Consider the following 18825-nt stretch of genomic DNA (forward strand, 5'->3'; position numbering starts at 1 on the left):
AATTATTGGCGAAATACCTGATCTGATTGGTAAAAAGACAAATTATTGGCAACAGATAAGAATTTGTCTGGGCCCCGTGTAGCTCCGTTGGTAGAGCATGGCGTTTGCAACGCTAGGGTTGTGGGTTCGATTCCCACGTGGGGCCAGTATGAAAAATGTATGCGCTAACTGTAAGTTGCTTTGGATAAGAGCGTCTGCTAAAATGTAAATATCTGCCTGTGTAAATGCAGCCTAAATAAATCAAGGGAATCCTAGGGCTGGTTTCTCAGAGTAAGCCTAATCAAGGACTGAAAAGCTCTTTTTAGTCCAGGGTTATACTTAATTTGGGTCTGGGAAACCAGACTGTTTTTTTCTCTAAATCAGTTAAATTAATGGGGCAGTAGACTTCTGTTTTTTATCTTACAGGCAAGCTCACTTTTAGAACAATGAGTTGCAATTTATATATTCAACAACACAATACCACCCAAATCAAATGCATGAAAGAGTGTAGAGTCCATAGAGATCCTATTACATTTAATTATATGGTAGTCTCTCTAAAGGAAGAAATACATGTTCTGCCATCAACAACGGAGCAAAGCTGTACCAGTGGAGGTCAGTTAGAATTACTGCAGACAGGGACTCTGATGCCACCTAGTGGTTGTTTTTCCATACTGCACAGCAGAATACACTTGAGTAGAAGTGGCCCCCAAGCATTGGCCTAGGATCAGCTTGCTATCACCCAATCCTCAGCAGGTCATAAGGGGGTAAATGGGAAACTGACCCGAGATAAGCGTCTAGTAGAGGCAATTTGATCCAACTTCGCATGGAATGGCAGGTAAAGAAAACAAACAACCAGGAGCAGTAGGAAGTATTTATTCAATATGCCTGACCACTAATATACACATATTTCTCAACCAAAGACTCCATAAGCGATTCATTGTAGACAGTTCACAATACAAAGACACTGGACAGACCATGTATCAAAAGGGGAAACGCGGCGATAATAACTTAGAAACAAAAGCAGTTTACTGAACTCAAATACCTGCTGACAAAACTCCTTAAAGCACATTGTAAGATCAAGATGGACATGACATGCATCCATTATTTTTCATTTTGCTACAGACAGTTGGCTTTGCTGCTTAGTTTAACATCCCCTTCAGATATGGTCAGTCTCTACGCATCACACATGGAAGATGGGATTTAGATGCCCTAAAACAAAACACAAAAACAGTACACATCAGTGTTGCTGGAACAGGCCAACAGTTATTTCACCCATGGCTGAGTTGTATGATCAAATACCTGCTCAGGTGGGCCTTTAAATGGCATACAGCTCCATGAGGTATTCTTTAGGCACGATGCCAACAGAACCCTTCATCTCCCCGATCCACCAACCATAGCTCTGGTACTCCTGATAGAGGACAGGAGAGAACAGAGAGGAGTGAAAGAGAGGGAGAGCGAGAGAAAATATAGTGAACAGAGAGAGAAAGAACAGAGATAGAGAGAACAGAGGGAGAGAATAGAGTGAACAGTGAGAACAGAGAGAGAACAGAGAGGGAGAGAGAACAGAAAGAGCATTCCGTATCATGAATGCACTACAATGCATTTGTTGTAATATATATATATATATATATATATATATATATATATATATATATATATATATATATATATATATATATATATATATATATATATATATATATATATATATATATATATATATATATATATATATATATACACACACACACATATACACATACATAGAGGAGATGCATCTTGAGCTTGGGGAGCTAATAGAAGTTTAGGTCTCAGGCACGGTTACACACCACGCTGGAAAACCACCACAGATCCACACCGATGTGAGCCGAGTTAGGCAGCAGAGCAGTGTGTGGCTGGTGCCCCATGCAGCAAGCCTCAGTCTGAGTGTAGATCAGGACCAGATGAGGTCAGACATGATGAGGAACAGACCACTACCACCCTCCTCTACAGCCCCCCCCCCCCCCCCTAAACAGCCCCCCCCCCCTCTCCTCTACAGCCCCCCCCCTACAGAGATATAAAGGAGGGCCATGACACAGAAGAGAGAGATCTGAAATATAAAGAGGGCCATGCCTCTGCTCTGACAGGTTGCCATTGTAAATAACAATTAGTTCTTAACTGACTTACCTGTAGAAATAAAGGTGAAATAAATAAAAAAGTGGGGAGAGATCTGAGAAGAGCAGAGGATACCTCCCCTCCCTGCCTCCCCCTGCACTCTGGGGCTGGCAGGCTGAGTGAGTGAGTTCAAGGACTATCACTCCCATGTAGGGCCCAGAGTTTCTCCTGGTCAGAGTGATACTCCTGGCCTGCTCACATCATAGAGAGGCTAGTGGATGCTCGTAACGTGCCCATGTCGAGGACCACAGGTCAGGCATGGTGAAGTGCAGTCAGCTGACAGAGGTGTATATGCCGCCACAATAGCTCTGGTCCAGGGCGATACTAGCCATATGTAACACCCTGGACCAGAGCTAAAGCCACATAAGAGATGAAATACTGGAGTGTCCAAAGACGATGCCATTTAAAAAACAACAACATTTAAGTCATTTAGCAGACGCTCTTATCCAGAGCGACTTACAGTTAGTGAGTGCATACATTTTCATACTGGCCCCCCGTGGGAATCGAACCCACAACCCTGGCGTTGCAAACGCCATGCTCTACCAACTGAGCAACACAGAGAGCAGAAGCCAATTAGCACATCTAATTAACTACAAGCTGAAACACATCACACACATTATATAATGGCATAAACACTAAACGTCACAATCATCTTATTAATGTGTGACATGATGGAATTGACATTTGGTCCCAAGCCCCCTGGGGGTGATACAGGGTTCTGTGTGTGTGTGTGGTGTGTGTGTGTGTGTGTGTTAGCTTCCTGTGTGTATTCTAGAAGCCAGCCACACCTACTGTGGACCAGGACCAGCCCAGTGTTGTCTAGGACCAGCCCAGTGTGGACCAGGACCAGCCCAGTGTGGACCAGGACCAGCCCAGTGTGGACCAGGACCAGCCCAGTGTGGACCAGGACCAGCCCAGTGTTGACTAGGACCAGCCCAGTGTTGACTAGAACCAGCACAGTGTTGACTAGGACCAGCCCAGTGTTGACTGCTGGTAGGTAAGTCATGTCTGCCTGACTGAGTTTTGGGGGCTGGAAGCTGGAGACTGGGCCTCAGTCACTAACACACTGTAGGTATAAGGGAGCACAGACCCCACACTGTGACAACATGAGCACACAGATAGATATACATGTTTTGTGTGTAGCAGGTTACATGAAGTTAGATATCCTGACACAACACCCTCCCAACACCCTGGGCCGGGGCTGACTGGGGGGTCTGACAGCTGTGCTAGGGGTGGGGGCCCGCTGTCCGCTCAGGCTATTCCTGGTCTCTGGATAGTGGGAGGGTGTGTGTGTGTGTGTGTGTGCGCGCGTGTGTGTGTGTGTGTGTGTGTGTGTGACTGTGCAGCCCCTCCTCCCCCTCCTGATGCAGCTGGTCTGTGTGAGTGTCCAGACAGGTTTTATGGTCATTACCTCCCAGAACCACAACCCCCAACACCAAGGTTCCAGGTCAACTAAAGGCTCTTTCAGTCTGCACACTGACCCAATGAAAGGACAATTTGATTACTGCTTCTCTTCAGGATGTGGGCTGTTGTGTTACCATGTTTGTCTACTATGCACATTGGCATTGCACAGCATCTCTGATCATTCCCCCTTCAGATGGAATTAAACACTTTGGACATAGAATGATAACATGGATTTTTTTTTTAAATAATTAAGTCATTACACAGTAATAAACTGCACTGTTGGTAAAGAAAGGTGGTCAGTCGTTTTCAGAAACGGACGCTGATAGTTCTTATATCAACCACTAGATGGCAGGCTTGATCCTAAAAAACAGAGCTCTCGTTGAGTCTCAGTAGGAAATAAGTATATTTCTTCCAGCCCTCCAGAGTGAAGACAAGAGGAGTTTCCCTGTTGACCATTACATTGTATTCGCCAAACAAGAGACTGATGTGAAACAGTGCCATTCTGCAAATACATACGGCATCAAACCACTAAGAAAGACATTGGATGATGGAGGTACAAATTATGTACAGTGGGTTACGCAGCCTCCAATTAGAAAATATTGGAGATATTATTTAAATGGCTGATTACACATCAACAATGTATCACAATGTTTAACCCATGAATGTATTCATATTTTAGGCTACTCCACACAATCACTCTTTAGTTCCCCACACCTGGCAAACAAACAACCCTCCTACATCTCGCTAGCTGACAAGCCTCAGAAATTGGGCGCCCACCACACGTCCTCACCTGGTCTGAATGGAGTGGCGGACTCCGCCTGCCGCTTCCTGAGAACACACATCCCCATTAAGGCCTGGCTAGGTGAGAGAGGCATCAGAGGTGTGTGGCCCCTGGCCTGTCTACCTGCCTGTCTGCCTGTCTGTCTGCCTGTCTGCCTGTCTGCCTGTCTGTCTGCCTGTCTGCCTGTCTGCCTGTCTGCCTGCCTGCCTGCCTGCCTGCCTGTCTGCCTGCCTGCCTGCCTGCCTGCCTGCCTGTCTGCCACCATCTGCCTCCCTCCCTGTCTGCCTGCCGTGGAGGCTGTGGAGGAGGAGGAGGAGATGGAGGGAGTGCTGAAAGCAACCCAGGCAGACGAAGGGAGGGAGGATAGAGGTGATGGAATAGCCAGGTGGGCCCAGCTTCACACCAAGAACACTAAAAACCTTTCCATTGTGACAACTAATCCCCATCACACAGTGGCCAGAGAGAGAGAGAGAGAGAGGCTGCTGGGCCCTGGTCAAAAGTAGTGCACTATGTAGGGAATAAGGTGCCATTTGGGACACAGACAGAGTGAAGGCCCAGACCCAAACCCACCTCAGCCTTTCACCAGTCCTGGAGCTGCTCCCCAGGCTACGGGCTACAGGCCAGCCGCTGCCAGTAAGGATATGAAATGTCTACCCTTCAGAGGGCCCACTAATAACTGACCACTTTAGGTGGTTTGTCTAGTCTGGTGCAGCCATTCATAGAGACCTTTAGAAATACCACAGAATCTAGTAACACTTGCCATAAGAGGACATACACTTAAACTTGCTTCTAAGGAGAAGATAACTAGCTCATATGTTAAACTCTTATATTAATGCTTATCAGCTGCTTAGGATTTTTGCTTACTATTTGCTATGTTATGGAACATGTCAAGCCGTTGTGATTGATATGAATGATTGAATAAGGGCATCGTGTGAGTCTCCTCTGTGTATAGCTCTTCACAACAAGCAGGATCCGCATCAAGCAGGACCAGCATCAAGCAGGACCCGCAACAAGCAGGACCCGCAACAAGCAGGACCCGCATCAAGCAGGACCCGCATCAAGCAAGCAACCTTAAGCCTGTGAAAAGGAGATCATCCTAAACCTCGAGGGATTGCCAATGATCCCTGTCTGTAGGTGAGAGTGAGGATGAAGAGGGTTGGTTCCTCCAGCCCAGACCTACCTTGCTGAGGATGTAGATGGCGTCTCCCCGTCTGAAGGACAGTTCATCTGGTTGATCTCCTGTACAGTCCCATATCCCCTGGTAGTAGTTCTGGTAGTCCGTGGTCTTATTCACTGGAGAGAGACAGACAGAGAGAGAGAGAGATGGATCAGAATCAAAATGTTCCCCAGTGTCTACAGTACATGGGTGCTTATTGTGATGTCATGGTGTGTAATCTCCAGGGGTGGTAGAGAGCTGACAGAACAATACAGACTAGTCATCGCTCTCCTTCTCCCTCCCTCTTGCCCTCTCCTCCTTTATGGTTCTGCTCCCAGATATCTAACTGATGACTTTCCCCATGTTAGGGATGCACACAAATCACAGCACCAGATCAGGTGTTGCTAATGTGTGCTTATACAGGTTCAGGAGTAATGCTGGGAAAGGTACTTTGTTGTATACTGGAGCCTCAGAGTGGAATGTGTTGCCTCTGCCCATAAAAACGATGTCCTCTCTGGGCAGCTTTAAAAAACAAGTTTAAAAAACAGTGATGTGTTCTGTGGCCATTTGAATGTACCCTACAATGATGATAGATATTCTTCCTCTTCTTTGTTTTTATGTTGTATTATCTCTCTGTCATACAACCGTGTTGGATCTTGCACAGCCATCTTGTCTCAAGAGGAACACAACGTAAATAAGTCCCAGACTTTGTGTGATTTTACTCATGTGCATGTATGGATTTTCAAAGTTTTATGTGTGCTTGTTTTTAAAAATGGTCTAATTAATAAACTAAACTGCCTCAGTCCTCTCCTATGATGTGTACAGGGTATTGAGCCTCTATAGCTTTTATACATGGTAACCACATACCACTCAAGAGTGGACCATTTCTTGTCTGAGGGGTTAAAAATAGCTTTCATTTTGTTTGTACTGACATCATGCAAATGCATGTGGTTTTCTGAAATGCAGAAATAAGAGGTAGGAGTAGGTTATTTCCAGAATAGTGTGAAATGTCTGTGTGCTTTTTCACCAGAACTTCCTCTCCGTCATCATGACTTCCCTTTCCAAGTGTGCCTTCTCTCTAAACTGGCATCCTCTTCTTGATTCTGCAATGATCTGAACCACTCTGAAGTCTGTGTTTGGTGAGGTTAAAGGATGAGAGGCAGGCAGGTCTCTCTCTGTCCAGTTACCTGGAGCTTTAGTGGGTGGGCTGGGTTTGCTGTGTGGCGTGGGTGGTTCCACCTTGGGCTTTGGAGGGGTGGGCAAGGGAGGAGTGGGAATGTCCTCCTCTGTGGAGAGAGAGAGAGAGAGAGAGAGAGAGAGAGAGAGAGAGAGAGAGAGAGAGAGAGAGAGAGAGAGAGAGAGAGAGAGAGAGAGAGAGAGAGAGAGAGAGAGAGAGAGAGAGAGAGAGAGAGAGAGAGAGACAGAGAGAGAGAGAGAGAGAGAGAGAGAGAGAGAGAGAGAACAAATCCTAATGAATGAGATCACATGAACATGGGGGACCTGATCCTAGATCAGCACCTACTCTGAGACTCTTTATGAATATGGGCCCAGGACAGAGCCCCAGCTGGTCAGCCACATCTGTTGCCACACCTGTTGCTTAACACGCTTGTAACATAGTGCACTACTTTTGACATGGTAGAGACAGGGAGAGAGAGAGAGGTTTAGAGAAGTTGAGAGAGAGGTAGAGAGAGGTGTAGAGAGAGGTAGAGAGAAGTTGAGAGAGGTTGAGAGAGGTGTAGAGAGAGGTAGAGAGAGGTGTAGAGAGGTTAAGAGAGGTTAAGAGAGGTAGAGAGGTGTAGAGAGGTTGAGAGGTGTAGAGAGAGGTGTAGAGAGGTGTAGAGAGAGGTTGAGAGAGGTAGAGAGGTGTAGAGAGGTTGAGAGAGGTGTAGAGAGAGGTTGAGAGAGGTAGAGAGAGAGGTAGAGAGAGGTAGAGAGAGAGGTAGAGAGAGGTAGAGAGAGAGGTAGAGAGGTGTAGAGAGGTTGAGAGAGAGAGTAAACAGTAGTCAGTAGTTGCACCTCAATTAATTAACATAAACAAATAGCTGTGTACTGTTACTATGGTGCTGCGAGAGGGATTTAGCCTGGCTTAGACTGTTACTATGGTGTTGTGAGAGGGATTTAGCCTGGCTGTAGACTGTTACTATGGTGTTGTGAGAGGGATTTAGCCTGGCTGTAGACTGTTACTATGGTGTTGTGAGAGGGATTTAGCCTGGCTGTAGACTGTTACTATGGTGTTGTGAGACACGTGTTGTCGTCGTCGGGTGAGGTTATCTCTCTCTCTGGCGAGAGGTAAGCTTGGCTTATATGGCTTATATACATAGTTTGGGCTTTGTCGAGTAAAGCTTAAACTATGTATTTAGATTGTAGTTAGGTATTGTAGGTAGTTATCGTGGGTTGTTGTATGTAATTATTGTAGGTTAGTATTGTATTCGGCTGAGCCAGGTGAAGCACGAAGCTAGCTAACCCACTACCTGGACTAGCTGGTGGGTAGCTACTGGTATCTATTAGCAACTGTGGATAGTTGTTTCACGCCTGAGAGTACCTGTAATTACGCCAGCTAGCTGCCTACAATAATTACATACAATAATGCCTACCATTCAGCTGTTTTTCTAACCTCATTGTCTGAAGCGTTAACGTTAGGTAGTAAGTGGCTACTGTGCTTGAAATTTAGCTAGCTTGTTGCTACCTGGATGGCTACTAAACAATAGCTGGAACGACCTAGCGAACAGACGCGAACTGGCTGAGTCAATCCAGTGGCTACCTTTGCACTTGGCTTGCTAACAGTAGCTGCTAGGGGTAAGTTATAACCTACATTTGTGTTTTGCTTTTACATACTGGTAGCCAGAGTCGTTCAAGGGAATTCGGGACATGGGTGACTAGTTAACGTTAGCTTGGCTCTCTCTGTGTGTTCGTGCCGTGGGAGGAGATGTTTCTTCGTTGTCTGTAAGCAATGGCTAGCTAGTATGCTAACTATTCTAGCTAACTAACTGGCTGAATAAGTTGACGACGGACTCGCTCAAGCTGTCGGGACTAACCCACAACGTTAGACACGGACACGAATGATCTGCTTGGCGTGTTGACACACTGGTGGTTTGTTGTGGCCGAGTATTGGTGCTAAACCGTGTTGTTGGAGTCCGGCATGCTAGTTGGCTGTGGCGTCATATGACTAGGTGCCCTGGACGATTTTCACGGAAGAATACTGTACCAAGGTAGCTTGCTGAATAAACTAAGTTAGTCTATTCCTAGAAAACATTGAACCGCTGTAGTTTACAACAATTATAGTTTCTGAGGTGGAAGTTGGGAGAGTTATATTTGGGTGTTTCAGTGAAACGTAAGTGAGGGAGGCCCCGCTCTCTCCTTTCCCAGATGTTTAGTTCATTTCATTCCGATCTCCCTTGCATTATTGTAGCCATTTTCTGTAGCCTATCAACTATGCCTCTGTCTATCCCTGTTCTCTCCTCTCCGCACAGGCTATACAAACGCCTCACACCGCGTGGCTGCTGCCTCTCTAACCTGGTTGTCCCTGCACACACCACCCACGTGGAGTTCCAGGTCTCAGGCAGCCTCTGGAACTGCCGTTCTGCTGCCAACAAGGCAGAGTTCATCTCAGCCTATGCTACCCTCCAGTCCCTCGACTTCTTGGCGCTGACGGAAACATGGATTACCACTGAAAACACTGCTACTCCTACTGCTCTCTCCTCGTCTGACCATGTGTTCTCGCATACCCCGAGAGCATCTGGTCAGCGGGGTGGTGGCACAGGAATCCTCATCTCTCCCAAGTGGACATTCTCTCTTTTTCCCCTGACCCATCTGTCTATCTCCTCATTTGAATTCAATGCTGTCACAGTCACTAGCCCATTCAAGCTTAACATCCTTGTCATTTATCGCCCTCCAGGTTCCCTTGGAGAGTTCATCAATGAGCTTTATAAGTTCCTTTCCTGAGGATGGCTCACCCCTCACAGTTCTGGGTGACTTCAACCTCCCTACGTCTACCTTTGACTCATTTCTCTCTGCCTCCTTCTTTCCACTCCTTTCCTCTTTTGACCTCACCCTCTCACCGTCCCCCCCTACTCACAAGGCAGGCAATACGCTTGACCTCATCTTTACTAGATGCTGTTCTTCTACTAATCTCACTGCAACTCCCCTCCATGTCTCCGACCACTACTTTGTATCATTTTCTCTCTCGCTCTCCTCCAACACTACTCACTCTGCCCCTACTCAGATGGTAATGCGCCGTCGCAACCTTCGCTCTCTCTCTCCCGCTACTCTCTCCTCTTCCATCCTATCATCTCTTCCCTCTGCTCAATCCTTCTCCCTCCAATCTCCTGATTCTGCCTCCTCAACCCTCCTCTCCTCCCTTTCTGCATCCTTTGACTCTCTATGTCCCCTATCCTCCCGGGCCGGCTCGGTCCTCCCCTCTTGCTCCGTGGCTTGATGACTCATTGCGAGCTCACAGAACAGGGCTCCGGGCTGCCGAGCGGAAATGGAGGAAAACTAGACTCCCTGCGGACCTGGCATCTTTTCACTCCCTCCTCTCTACATTTTCTTCATCTGTTTCTGCTGCTAAAGCCACTTTCTACCACTCTAAATTCCAAGCATCTGCCTCTAACCCTAGGAAGCTCTTTGCCACCTTCTCCTCCCTGCTGAATCCTCCTCCCCCCCTCCCCCCCTCCCCCCCTCCCCCCTCCCTCTCTGTGGATGACTTCGTCAACCATTTTGAAAAGAAGGTTGACGACATCCGATCCTATGCTTGGACTTCTTTCTCCCCTCTCTCTCCAGATAAAATATTGCGACTTGTGACGGCTGGCCGCCCAACAACCTGCCCGCTTGACCCTATCCCCTCCTCTCTTCTCCAGACCATCTCCGGTGACCTTCTCCCTTACCTCACCTCGCTCATCAACTCATCCTTGAACGCTGGCTATGTCCCTTCCGTCTTCAAGAGAGCGAGAGTTGCACCCCTTCTCAAAAAAACAACACTCGATCCCTCCGATGTCAACAACTACAGACCAGTATCCCTTCTTTCTTTTCTCTCCAAAACTCTTGAGCGTGCCGTCTTTAGCCAACTCTCTTGCTATCTCTCTCAGAATGACCTTCTTGATCCAAACCAGTCAGGTTTCAAGACTGGTCATTCAACTGAGACTGCTCTTCTCTGTGTCACGGAGGCTCTCCGCACTGCTAAAGCTAACTCTCTCTCCTCTGCTCTTGTCCTTCTAGACCTGTCTGCTGCCTTTGATACTGTGAACCATCAGATCCTCCTCTCCACCCTCTCCGAGCTGGGCATCTCCGGCGCGGCTCACTCTTGGATTGCGTCCTACCTGACCGGTCGCTCTTACCAAGTGGCGTGGCGAGAATCTGTCTCCGCACCACGTGCTCTCACCACTGGTGTCCCCCAGGGCTCAGTTCTAGGCCCTCTCCTATTCTCGCTATACACCAAGTCACTTGGCTCTGTCATATCCTCACATGGCCTCTCCTATCATTGCTACGCAGACGACACACAACTAATCTTCTCCTTTCCCCCTTCTGATAACCAGGTGGCGAATCGCATCTCTGCATGTCTGGCAGAAATATCAGTGTGGATGACGGATCACCACCTCAAGCTGAACCTCGGCAAGACGGAGCTGCTCTCGGAGAGTTCGGAGAGTATGACCCTGCCTTACACAGGAAGCGGCACAGGTCCTAATCCAGGCACTTGTCATCTCCTGTCTGGATTACTGCAACTCGCTGTTGGCTGGGCTCCCTGCCTGTGCCATTAAACCCCTACAACTCATCCAGAATGCCACAGCCCGTCTGGTGTTCAACCTTCCCAAGTTCTCTCACGTCACCCCGCTCCTCCGCACACTCCACTGGCTTCCAGTTGAAGCTCGCATCTGCTACAAGACCATGGTGCTTGCCTACGGAGCTGTGAGGGGAACGGCACCTCCGTACCTTCAGGCTCTGATCAGTCCCTACACCCAAACGAGGGCATTGCGTTCATCCACCTATGGCCTGCTGGCCCCCCTACCTCTGCGGAAGCACAGTTCCCGCTCAGCCCAGTCAAAACTGTTCGCTGCTCTGGTACCCCAATGGTGGAACAAGCTCCCTCACGACGCCAGGACAGCGGGAACTGACGGCTGTTTTCTTCTAGTGTCACCACCTTCCGGAGACACTTGAAACCCCACCTCTTTAAGGAATACCTGGGATAGGATAAAGTAATCCTTCTACCCCCCCTTACCCAACCCCCCCAAAAAAATAAAAAATACATATTGTAAAGTGGTTATCCCACTGGCTATAAGGTGAATGCACTAATTTGTAAGTCACTCTGGATAAGAGCGTCTGCTAAATGACGTAAATGTAAATGACGTAAAATGTGAGGGATTTAACCTGGCTGTAGACTGTTACTATGGTGTTGTGAGAGGGATTTAGCCTGGCTTAGACTGTTACTATGGTGTTGTGAGAGGGATTTAGCCTGGCTGTAAACTGTTACTATGGTGCTGCGAGAGGGATTTAGCCTGGCTGTAAACTGTTACTATGGTGTTGTGAGAGGGATTTAGCCTGGCTTAGACTGTTACTATGGTGTTGTGAGAGGGATTTAGCCTGGCTTAGACTGTTACTATGGTGTTGTGAGAGGAATTTAGCCTGGCTTAGACTGTTACTATGGTGTTGTGAGAGGGATTTAGCCTGGCTTAGACTGTGACTATGGTGTTGTGAGAGGGATTTAGCCTGGCTTAGACTGTTACTATGGTGTTGTGAGAGGGATTTAGCCTGGCTTAGACTGTTACTATGGTGTTGTGAGAGGGATTTAGCCTGGCTGTAAACTGTTACTATGGTGTTGTGAGAGGGATTTAGCCTGGCTGTAAACTGTTACTATGGTCCTGCGAGAGGGATTTAGCCTGTCTGAGGACTGTTACTTTGAAGAATCTAAAATATATTTTGATTTGTTTAACACTTTTTGGGTTACTACATGATTCCATATGTGTTATTTCATAGTTTTGAGGTCTTCACTATTATTCTACAATGTAGAAAATAGTAAAAATAAAGAAAAACCCTTGAATGAGTAGGTGTGTCCAAACTTTTGACTGGTAGTGTATGTATGTATGTATGTATGTATGTATGTATGTATGTATGTATGTATGTATGTATGTATGTATATGTATGTGTGTGTGAGAAATGGTAGACCTGGGAGTTCTTCGTAGATGTCATCGTCAATAGGCTCCGCCTCGACAGTGCCAATGTCATCGTACGTCTCCTCGTCCAACGGAATGACCCCTGACATGTCTGCAAACTCACACGCACAGCCACACAGCCACACAGCCACCCACACACACACACAGCCACCCACATCCACACACACACACACACACAGCCACCCACATCCACACACACACACACACACACACACACACATCCACACACACACACACACAGCCACCCTCACACAAAGCCTCAAATTAAATAAGGGAATTTGTCTATACTTGTTACTATTAAACTATTCATAAAAGACTTGACGTGAAAAGTGCGTTGGATAAAATATTAGGTATAATGGTGAGTATTACAAACCTCTCAACACAAAATCTATCTGCTCCACCCATTCCTCTGCCTCTTTCTGAGATGACGCACAGAACTGAGAGAGCAGGGGAGAGACAGAGAGAGCGGTAGAGGTAGAGAGAGATAGAGAGAGAGAGAGAGCGAGGTAGGTAGAGTGAGAGGTAGGTAGAGAGAGAGGGAGAGAGAGAGAGAGAGAGAGAGAGAGAGAGAGAGAGAGAGAGAGAGAGAGAGCGGTAGGTAGAGAGAGAGGTAGAGGTAGAGAGAGAGGTAGAGAGAGAGAGAGCGAGAGAGGTAGCGAGAGAGGTAGCGAGAGAGGTAGAGAGAGGAGAAAGAGAGGGGTAGGTAGAGAGAGGGAGGAGAAAGAGAGGGGTAGGTAGAGAGAGGTAGAGAGAGAGAGGAGAAAGAGAGGGGTAGGTAGAGAGAGAGAGAGAGAGAGAGAGAGAGGAGAAAGAGAGGGGTAGGTAGAGAGAGGTAGAGAGAGAGGAGAAAGAGAGGGGTAGGTAGAGAGAGGTAGAGAGAGAGAGGAGAAAGAGAGGGGTAGGTAGAGAGAGGTAGAGAGAGAGAGGAGAAAGAGAGGGGTAGGTAGAGAGAGGTAGAGAGAGAGAGGAGAAAGAGAGGGGTAGGTAGAGAGAGGTAGAGAGAGGGAGGAGAAAAAGAGGGGTAGGTAGAGAGAGGTAGAGAGAGAGAGGAGAAAGAGAGGGGTAGGTAGAGAGAGAGAGAGAGAGAGAGGAGAAAGAGAGGGGTAGAAGAAAACAGCTGTCAGTAGTTTCACCTAAATTAATTAACATAAACAAATAGCACGGTATTTATGCATTAGCTAAACTTTCCTCAAGGAAGGAAAAAACTAGCTAAGAAACCTGAATATGTATGTGAGAAATACTTTAATAAAACTCTAAATGTGTATGTTTTGCATCATCATTATGATGTGGTCAGTGACACTTTGCTTTTTGAAAGTCCAATCTTTTGAAAAATGGACTGCTGACATGCAAAACCTTTTGAGAGTGTATCAACAGTGGACTAATAAAAAAATGTTTGGGACATAGCGACGCGCTCTGAGACCACCATCTGCTGGGGAAAGCACAGCCCGAACGCACACCTCCCCACAATTCCCAACCAACGTGGCTCCTGTACGCTTCCTCTATTATTTTGAATATGTTGACAGTTGGAGAAATTGCTTGAGCTGAGCTGAGAATTCAAAATTGTATGAAAGCCAACAGTCCAATATTCTAGAACACTGCTGTGTGGACGCATACACGTTTTGGACTATGATAGAAGCTTTATCGGGAATGTTTACCAGACAGATAAATCTTAGTCATGGACTAAAAAGCTATTTCAATGAGATTCTAGATATTCTCCAAGGCACGGTGAATGTGTCCGGGAAACCGGCCCATAGTGGTTGCAGAAATGTTACATGGACAGACTGCACTGATTATGGTATGGTATGCCTCAAAGTGTCATCAAGAGACAAGCTCTCTCTCTCTCTCTCTCTCTCTCTCTCTCTCTCTCACATGATATACTCGCTTGTCAGAGGCAGAAATTTCAAAGCAGCAATCTTTCTTGGAATCTTTTCGCAGGGTGTTATTCATCTTGACACTGTAGCCATCAATCGCAAACTCGCCCTTCTGCTGCTTGTCTGTCAGAGGAGAAAGAGAGAGAGATAAACACAACAACAACTCATGATTACTAGAGTAACATCATTGTTTGGCTATAAATTCTAAATATATTCAATAAATATTGAATACTATGAAAATATCAAATATACATTCCCAAACGCCAAAAACTACAGTTGTGTGTGAAGTCATGAATGTTGAATACCTTTCTCACTGCCATAGTAGTAGAATGTGTGGTTGAATACCTTTCTCACTGCCGTAGTAGTAGAATGTGTGGTTGAATACCTTTATCACTGCCGTAGTAGTAGAATATGTGGTTGCTCAAAGCGCACCATCTCTTCTGCCACTCTGTGCCAAAGAAGCTGTGATCTGTGGAAGACAATGGGAACATTACCATCAACATAGTCGTACAATCCAGAATCTGGAGGCTCATAAACAGTGTTGTTTCCCCCAAAGTCCCAGAGTATGTGTTGTGTATGTTAGTGAAGACACCAATGTCGTACATAAACAATATATGTGTATATATGAATATATGCATGTCTATGGAAGACCCCCACCCTTCCTGCGTTTCTCCAGGTGTCCGGCCTTGAAGACAGACTGGAGGTCCTGAGCTGCCACAGCTGGAGACTGCTGAGCACCTATAAGGAGAGAGACAATGATGCAAGTCTATCAACCTTCCATCAACCTTCTTTCCATTCTCATCATTTAGATCAATGACTATGGCTAAGCCGATTGGACAACTGTTACTTTGGCAAAACAGGAAATAGTACAGTTTTGCTTCGTCTTTTCTTGCAATTGCTCCCGGAAACCAAGATGACCTACTACACAGTCCCAGACTCCAATGAACTTCAGTGAAAATGCACCTTTAAAATGTTCAAAAAGAGAGTAACACATCTTTGCTTTTTTGGTTTGTCATCAGTTCAGTCGATATAGAAGTTAAGCATCTCTTAGTCCAGAAGGGAACAATATTTTGCAGCCAACTAGTGCAGCCAGGAGACTGCTTGCCTTGTTCAGAGTGCAACTTCAATGCAAATGTTCAACTTTCTGTGTCAAAGTTGCTCTGTGTGAAAGAGGGGCCATAAAACTGACAGCTGCTTAAAGGCCAATAAAACCCAGACCCCTTTACCCTTTCACAAGGTTCATCTTGATACTATTAACAAAACCAAATACAAACGCTGTATAGGTTACTGTTATGGGAGCTGGACAACTGTATACATAGGCATGCATTTTCTTGGACAGTAGTAGAAATGTTCAGTGGTAACTCTAGACCTCTTGACTGCACCCTGCGAGGTTCTAGGCTGTGAGTAATAAACTACACTCTCTGTCACAAGGGGCCAACCCACAGCTGTGCCCTTCAAATGGCTTCCAAAGTCAGTTGCCAAGTTACAACTGGAATGTCAGTGCTCTCACAATCTCCTTCAGCTCCCTCTCTCTCACAATCTCCTTCAGCTCTCTCTCTCACAATCTCCTTCAGCTCTCACAATCTCCTTCAGCTCTCTCTCTCTCTCTCTCACAATCTCCTTCAGCTCTCTCTCACAATCTCCTTCAGCTCTCTCTCTCACAATCTCCTTCAGCTCTCTCTCTCTCTCTCTCTGAGTGAGAGAAACACTACATGACCAAAAGTATGTGGACACCTGCTCATCAAACATCTCATTCCAAAATCATAGGCATTCATATGGAGTTGGTCCCCCCTTTGCTGCTATAAAGGCCTCCACTCTTCTGGGAAGGCTTTCCACTAGATGTTGGAACATTGCTGCGGGGACATGATTCCATTCAGCCACAAAAGCATTAGTGAGGTCAGGCACTGATGTTGAGCGATTAGGCCTGGCTCGCAGTCAGCGTTCCTATTCATCCCAAAGGTGTTTGATGGGGTTGAGGTCAGGGCTCTGTGCAGGCCAGTCAAGTTCTTCCACACCGATCTCGACAAGCAATTTCTGTATGGACCTCGCTTTGTGCACGGGGGCATTGTCATGCTGAAACAGGAAAGGGTCTTCCCCAAACTGTTGCCACAAAGCTGGAAGAACAGAAATTGTGTATGGTGATCTTAGGCTTGTGTGTGGCTTCTCGGCCATGGAAACCCATTTCATGAAGCTCCCGACAAACAGTTGTTGTGCTGACGTTGCTTCTAGAGGCAGTTTGGAACTCGGTAGTGAGTGTTGCAACCGAGGACAGGCGATTTTTACACGCTACGTGCTTCAGCACTCGGCGGTCCCGTTCTGTGAGCTTGTGTAGCCTACCACTTCGCGGCTGAGCCGTTGTTGCTCCTAGACGTTTCCACTTCACAATAACAGCACTTACAGTTGACAGTGGCAGCTCTAGCAGGGCAGAAATTTGACGAACTGACTTGTTGGAAAGGTTGCATCCTATGACGGTGCCATGTTGAAAGTCACTGAGCTCTTCAGTATGTCCATTCTATTGCCAATGTTTGTCTATGGAGACTGCATGGCTGGGTGCTCGATTTTATACACCTGTCAGCAATGGGTATGGCTGAAATAATCAAATCCACTCATTTGTCCACATACTTTTGTATGCATGTAAATAAATGTCTGTAGTTTAGTGTACGGTAGACTGTATCAGAGTCGGGGGCCATTTCAATTCAGTCAATTCAGGAAGTAAACTGAAATTCTAGCTCATTCCAATTGTTTTCTTTCAAAGAAGCATGAATTTAAATGTGTGTTCCTTGAATCCAACCCTGCTATACACCCTAGTGTTAACCCTGGTCTATACACTTGTGTTAACCCTGCTATACACCCAACTGTTTGTGACATACCTTCACAGGTCTCATCATCCTTATCTGTGCGTTCTGACCCTCCATCATTGTTGCTGTCCACCTCTTCTTCCTCTTCTGAGTCCTCTGCATCTCCTGGTTCATAACCGTAGTTGTTGATATAGTACAGTTAGACACACGCCCGTCCCAAATGGCCCCCTATTATCTATATAGTGCACTACTTCTGACCAAGGCCCATTGGGGAATAGGGTGCCATTTGGGAGGTAAGTATAATATCGGCCAACTGTACTGCATGTTACTTAGATGTATTTTTAAACACATTGACATCAAGCACACAGCGATAAAACATACGTTTCTCGTTGAAATCTTGAGGGTATCTGTAAGACACGAGAAGGAAACGATTTATCGGCACAGTACAACTGAAAAACAGCTATAGTTATATTCATGAACCAACGAACTGTTGCAAAAGCACAAAGTATTTATAATATATAAAGGTTATTCTGTAGTCTAATCTAACTGTAAGTCGCTCTGGATAAGAGCGTCTGCTAAATGACTAAAATGTAAAAATGTAAACATACCCAGATTTGACCTCTTTGATCCGCTTTACAAAGGCTTCTCTTTTCTCCTTCGCCTTCTTGCTCAAATTCTCTCCTTTCAGACCATAGGAGAGGAAATCTTCAAGATCTTAAAAGGGGAAGAAATGTGAAGGCATCAAAGTTTGAGGTCATGTGATCACAATAATTAACCAGAATGACGAAGACCATTCCCAAATATTTAATTGAATATTCAACTATAGTCTAAATATTAAAAACAATTCCCCGTTTTTAGGATACATTTCTAACTTTTCCACATGAAAACATTGTCCTTTTGGTTTTAGTATAATTGTTTTGGAGCGATAAACAAAAACTTCGGATGGAAACGTGTGTACAATAGGTGGCATGCCTATTCATTTCAATACTGCCAATTAATAAACGAATCATATTAGTTACAACTCAAGGGTGCACCTGTTTGTTTGTGGCAATCGTCTCTATGGTGGAAAGACCTCTACCATCCATATAGCAGTGAAACAAAGCCACTTACTTCCTCTTTTTCAAAACAGTTATAAAATGTTTTTGTAAAACTTCACGTTTGACAACGATAGGATAGAAATCAATTACACTAACACGTCGATTATTAGAAATACCTGAAATAAGCGTCGTTAACTCCTCCGGAATTGCCCGCATAGTAAAAAACACAAAGTAAAAAATCCAGCAAGGGTAGACTGGAACACGGAAGCTCTGGTGGGCTGAGAGATACGGAAGTTATAGAATAATTTCACTAATCAAATACAATTACCACTGGCTACAGCGCAGCGACACTAGTCAACTATTGACCGCGGGCGGTATCTTTCCTTTCTTGATCCACCTGCACTGCCACCGCGTTTAACCTGCACGCACGGTACCTGCACACCCAATAGTATTTTCTAGAATGCGTATATTTACACTGAACA

General features: G+C 45.9%; 1 protein-coding gene across 1 annotated transcript; it reads right to left on the reverse strand.

Annotated features, from left to right (window-relative positions):
- Positions 1-836: 836 nt before the first annotated feature.
- On the reverse strand, positions 837-18609 carry LOC311139726 (src kinase-associated phosphoprotein 2-like). Its single transcript, XM_084174652.1, has 13 exons — positions 18520-18609; positions 17915-18020; positions 17688-17713; positions 17379-17471; positions 15166-15246; positions 14894-14977; positions 14507-14631; positions 13011-13074; positions 12630-12728; positions 6662-6760; positions 5499-5611; positions 1279-1387; positions 837-1188 (listed from the first exon to the last, which is right to left on the reverse strand). The coding sequence occupies exons 1-12, from the start codon at positions 18557-18559 to the stop codon at positions 1295-1297; spliced, it is 1023 nt and encodes a 340-aa protein (XP_084030778.1). The 5' UTR covers positions 18560-18609; the 3' UTR covers positions 837-1188; positions 1279-1294.
- Between the last annotated feature and the right edge of the window lie 216 nt (positions 18610-18825).

This window comes from Coregonus lavaretus (assembly GCF_964263955.1).
Source record: "Coregonus lavaretus genome assembly, chromosome: 13".
Taxonomy (NCBI): domain Eukaryota; kingdom Metazoa; phylum Chordata; class Actinopteri; order Salmoniformes; family Salmonidae; genus Coregonus; species Coregonus lavaretus.

Excerpts from the sequence above, each read along its gene's own strand:
- LOC311139726 (XM_084174652.1), bottom strand. The coding sequence starts at position 18,559 with ATGCGGGCAATTCCGGAGGAGTTAACGACGCTTATTTCAG. Across the intron at positions 12,729-13,010 it reads GATAGATTTTGTGTTGAGAG|ACATGTCAGGGGTCATTCCG; the intron begins GTTTGTAATACT and ends GTGAGTTTGCAG. Across the intron at positions 5,612-6,661 it reads CCCACCCACTAAAGCTCCAG|TGAATAAGACCACGGACTAC; the intron begins GTAACTGGACAG and ends GTCTCTCTCCAG.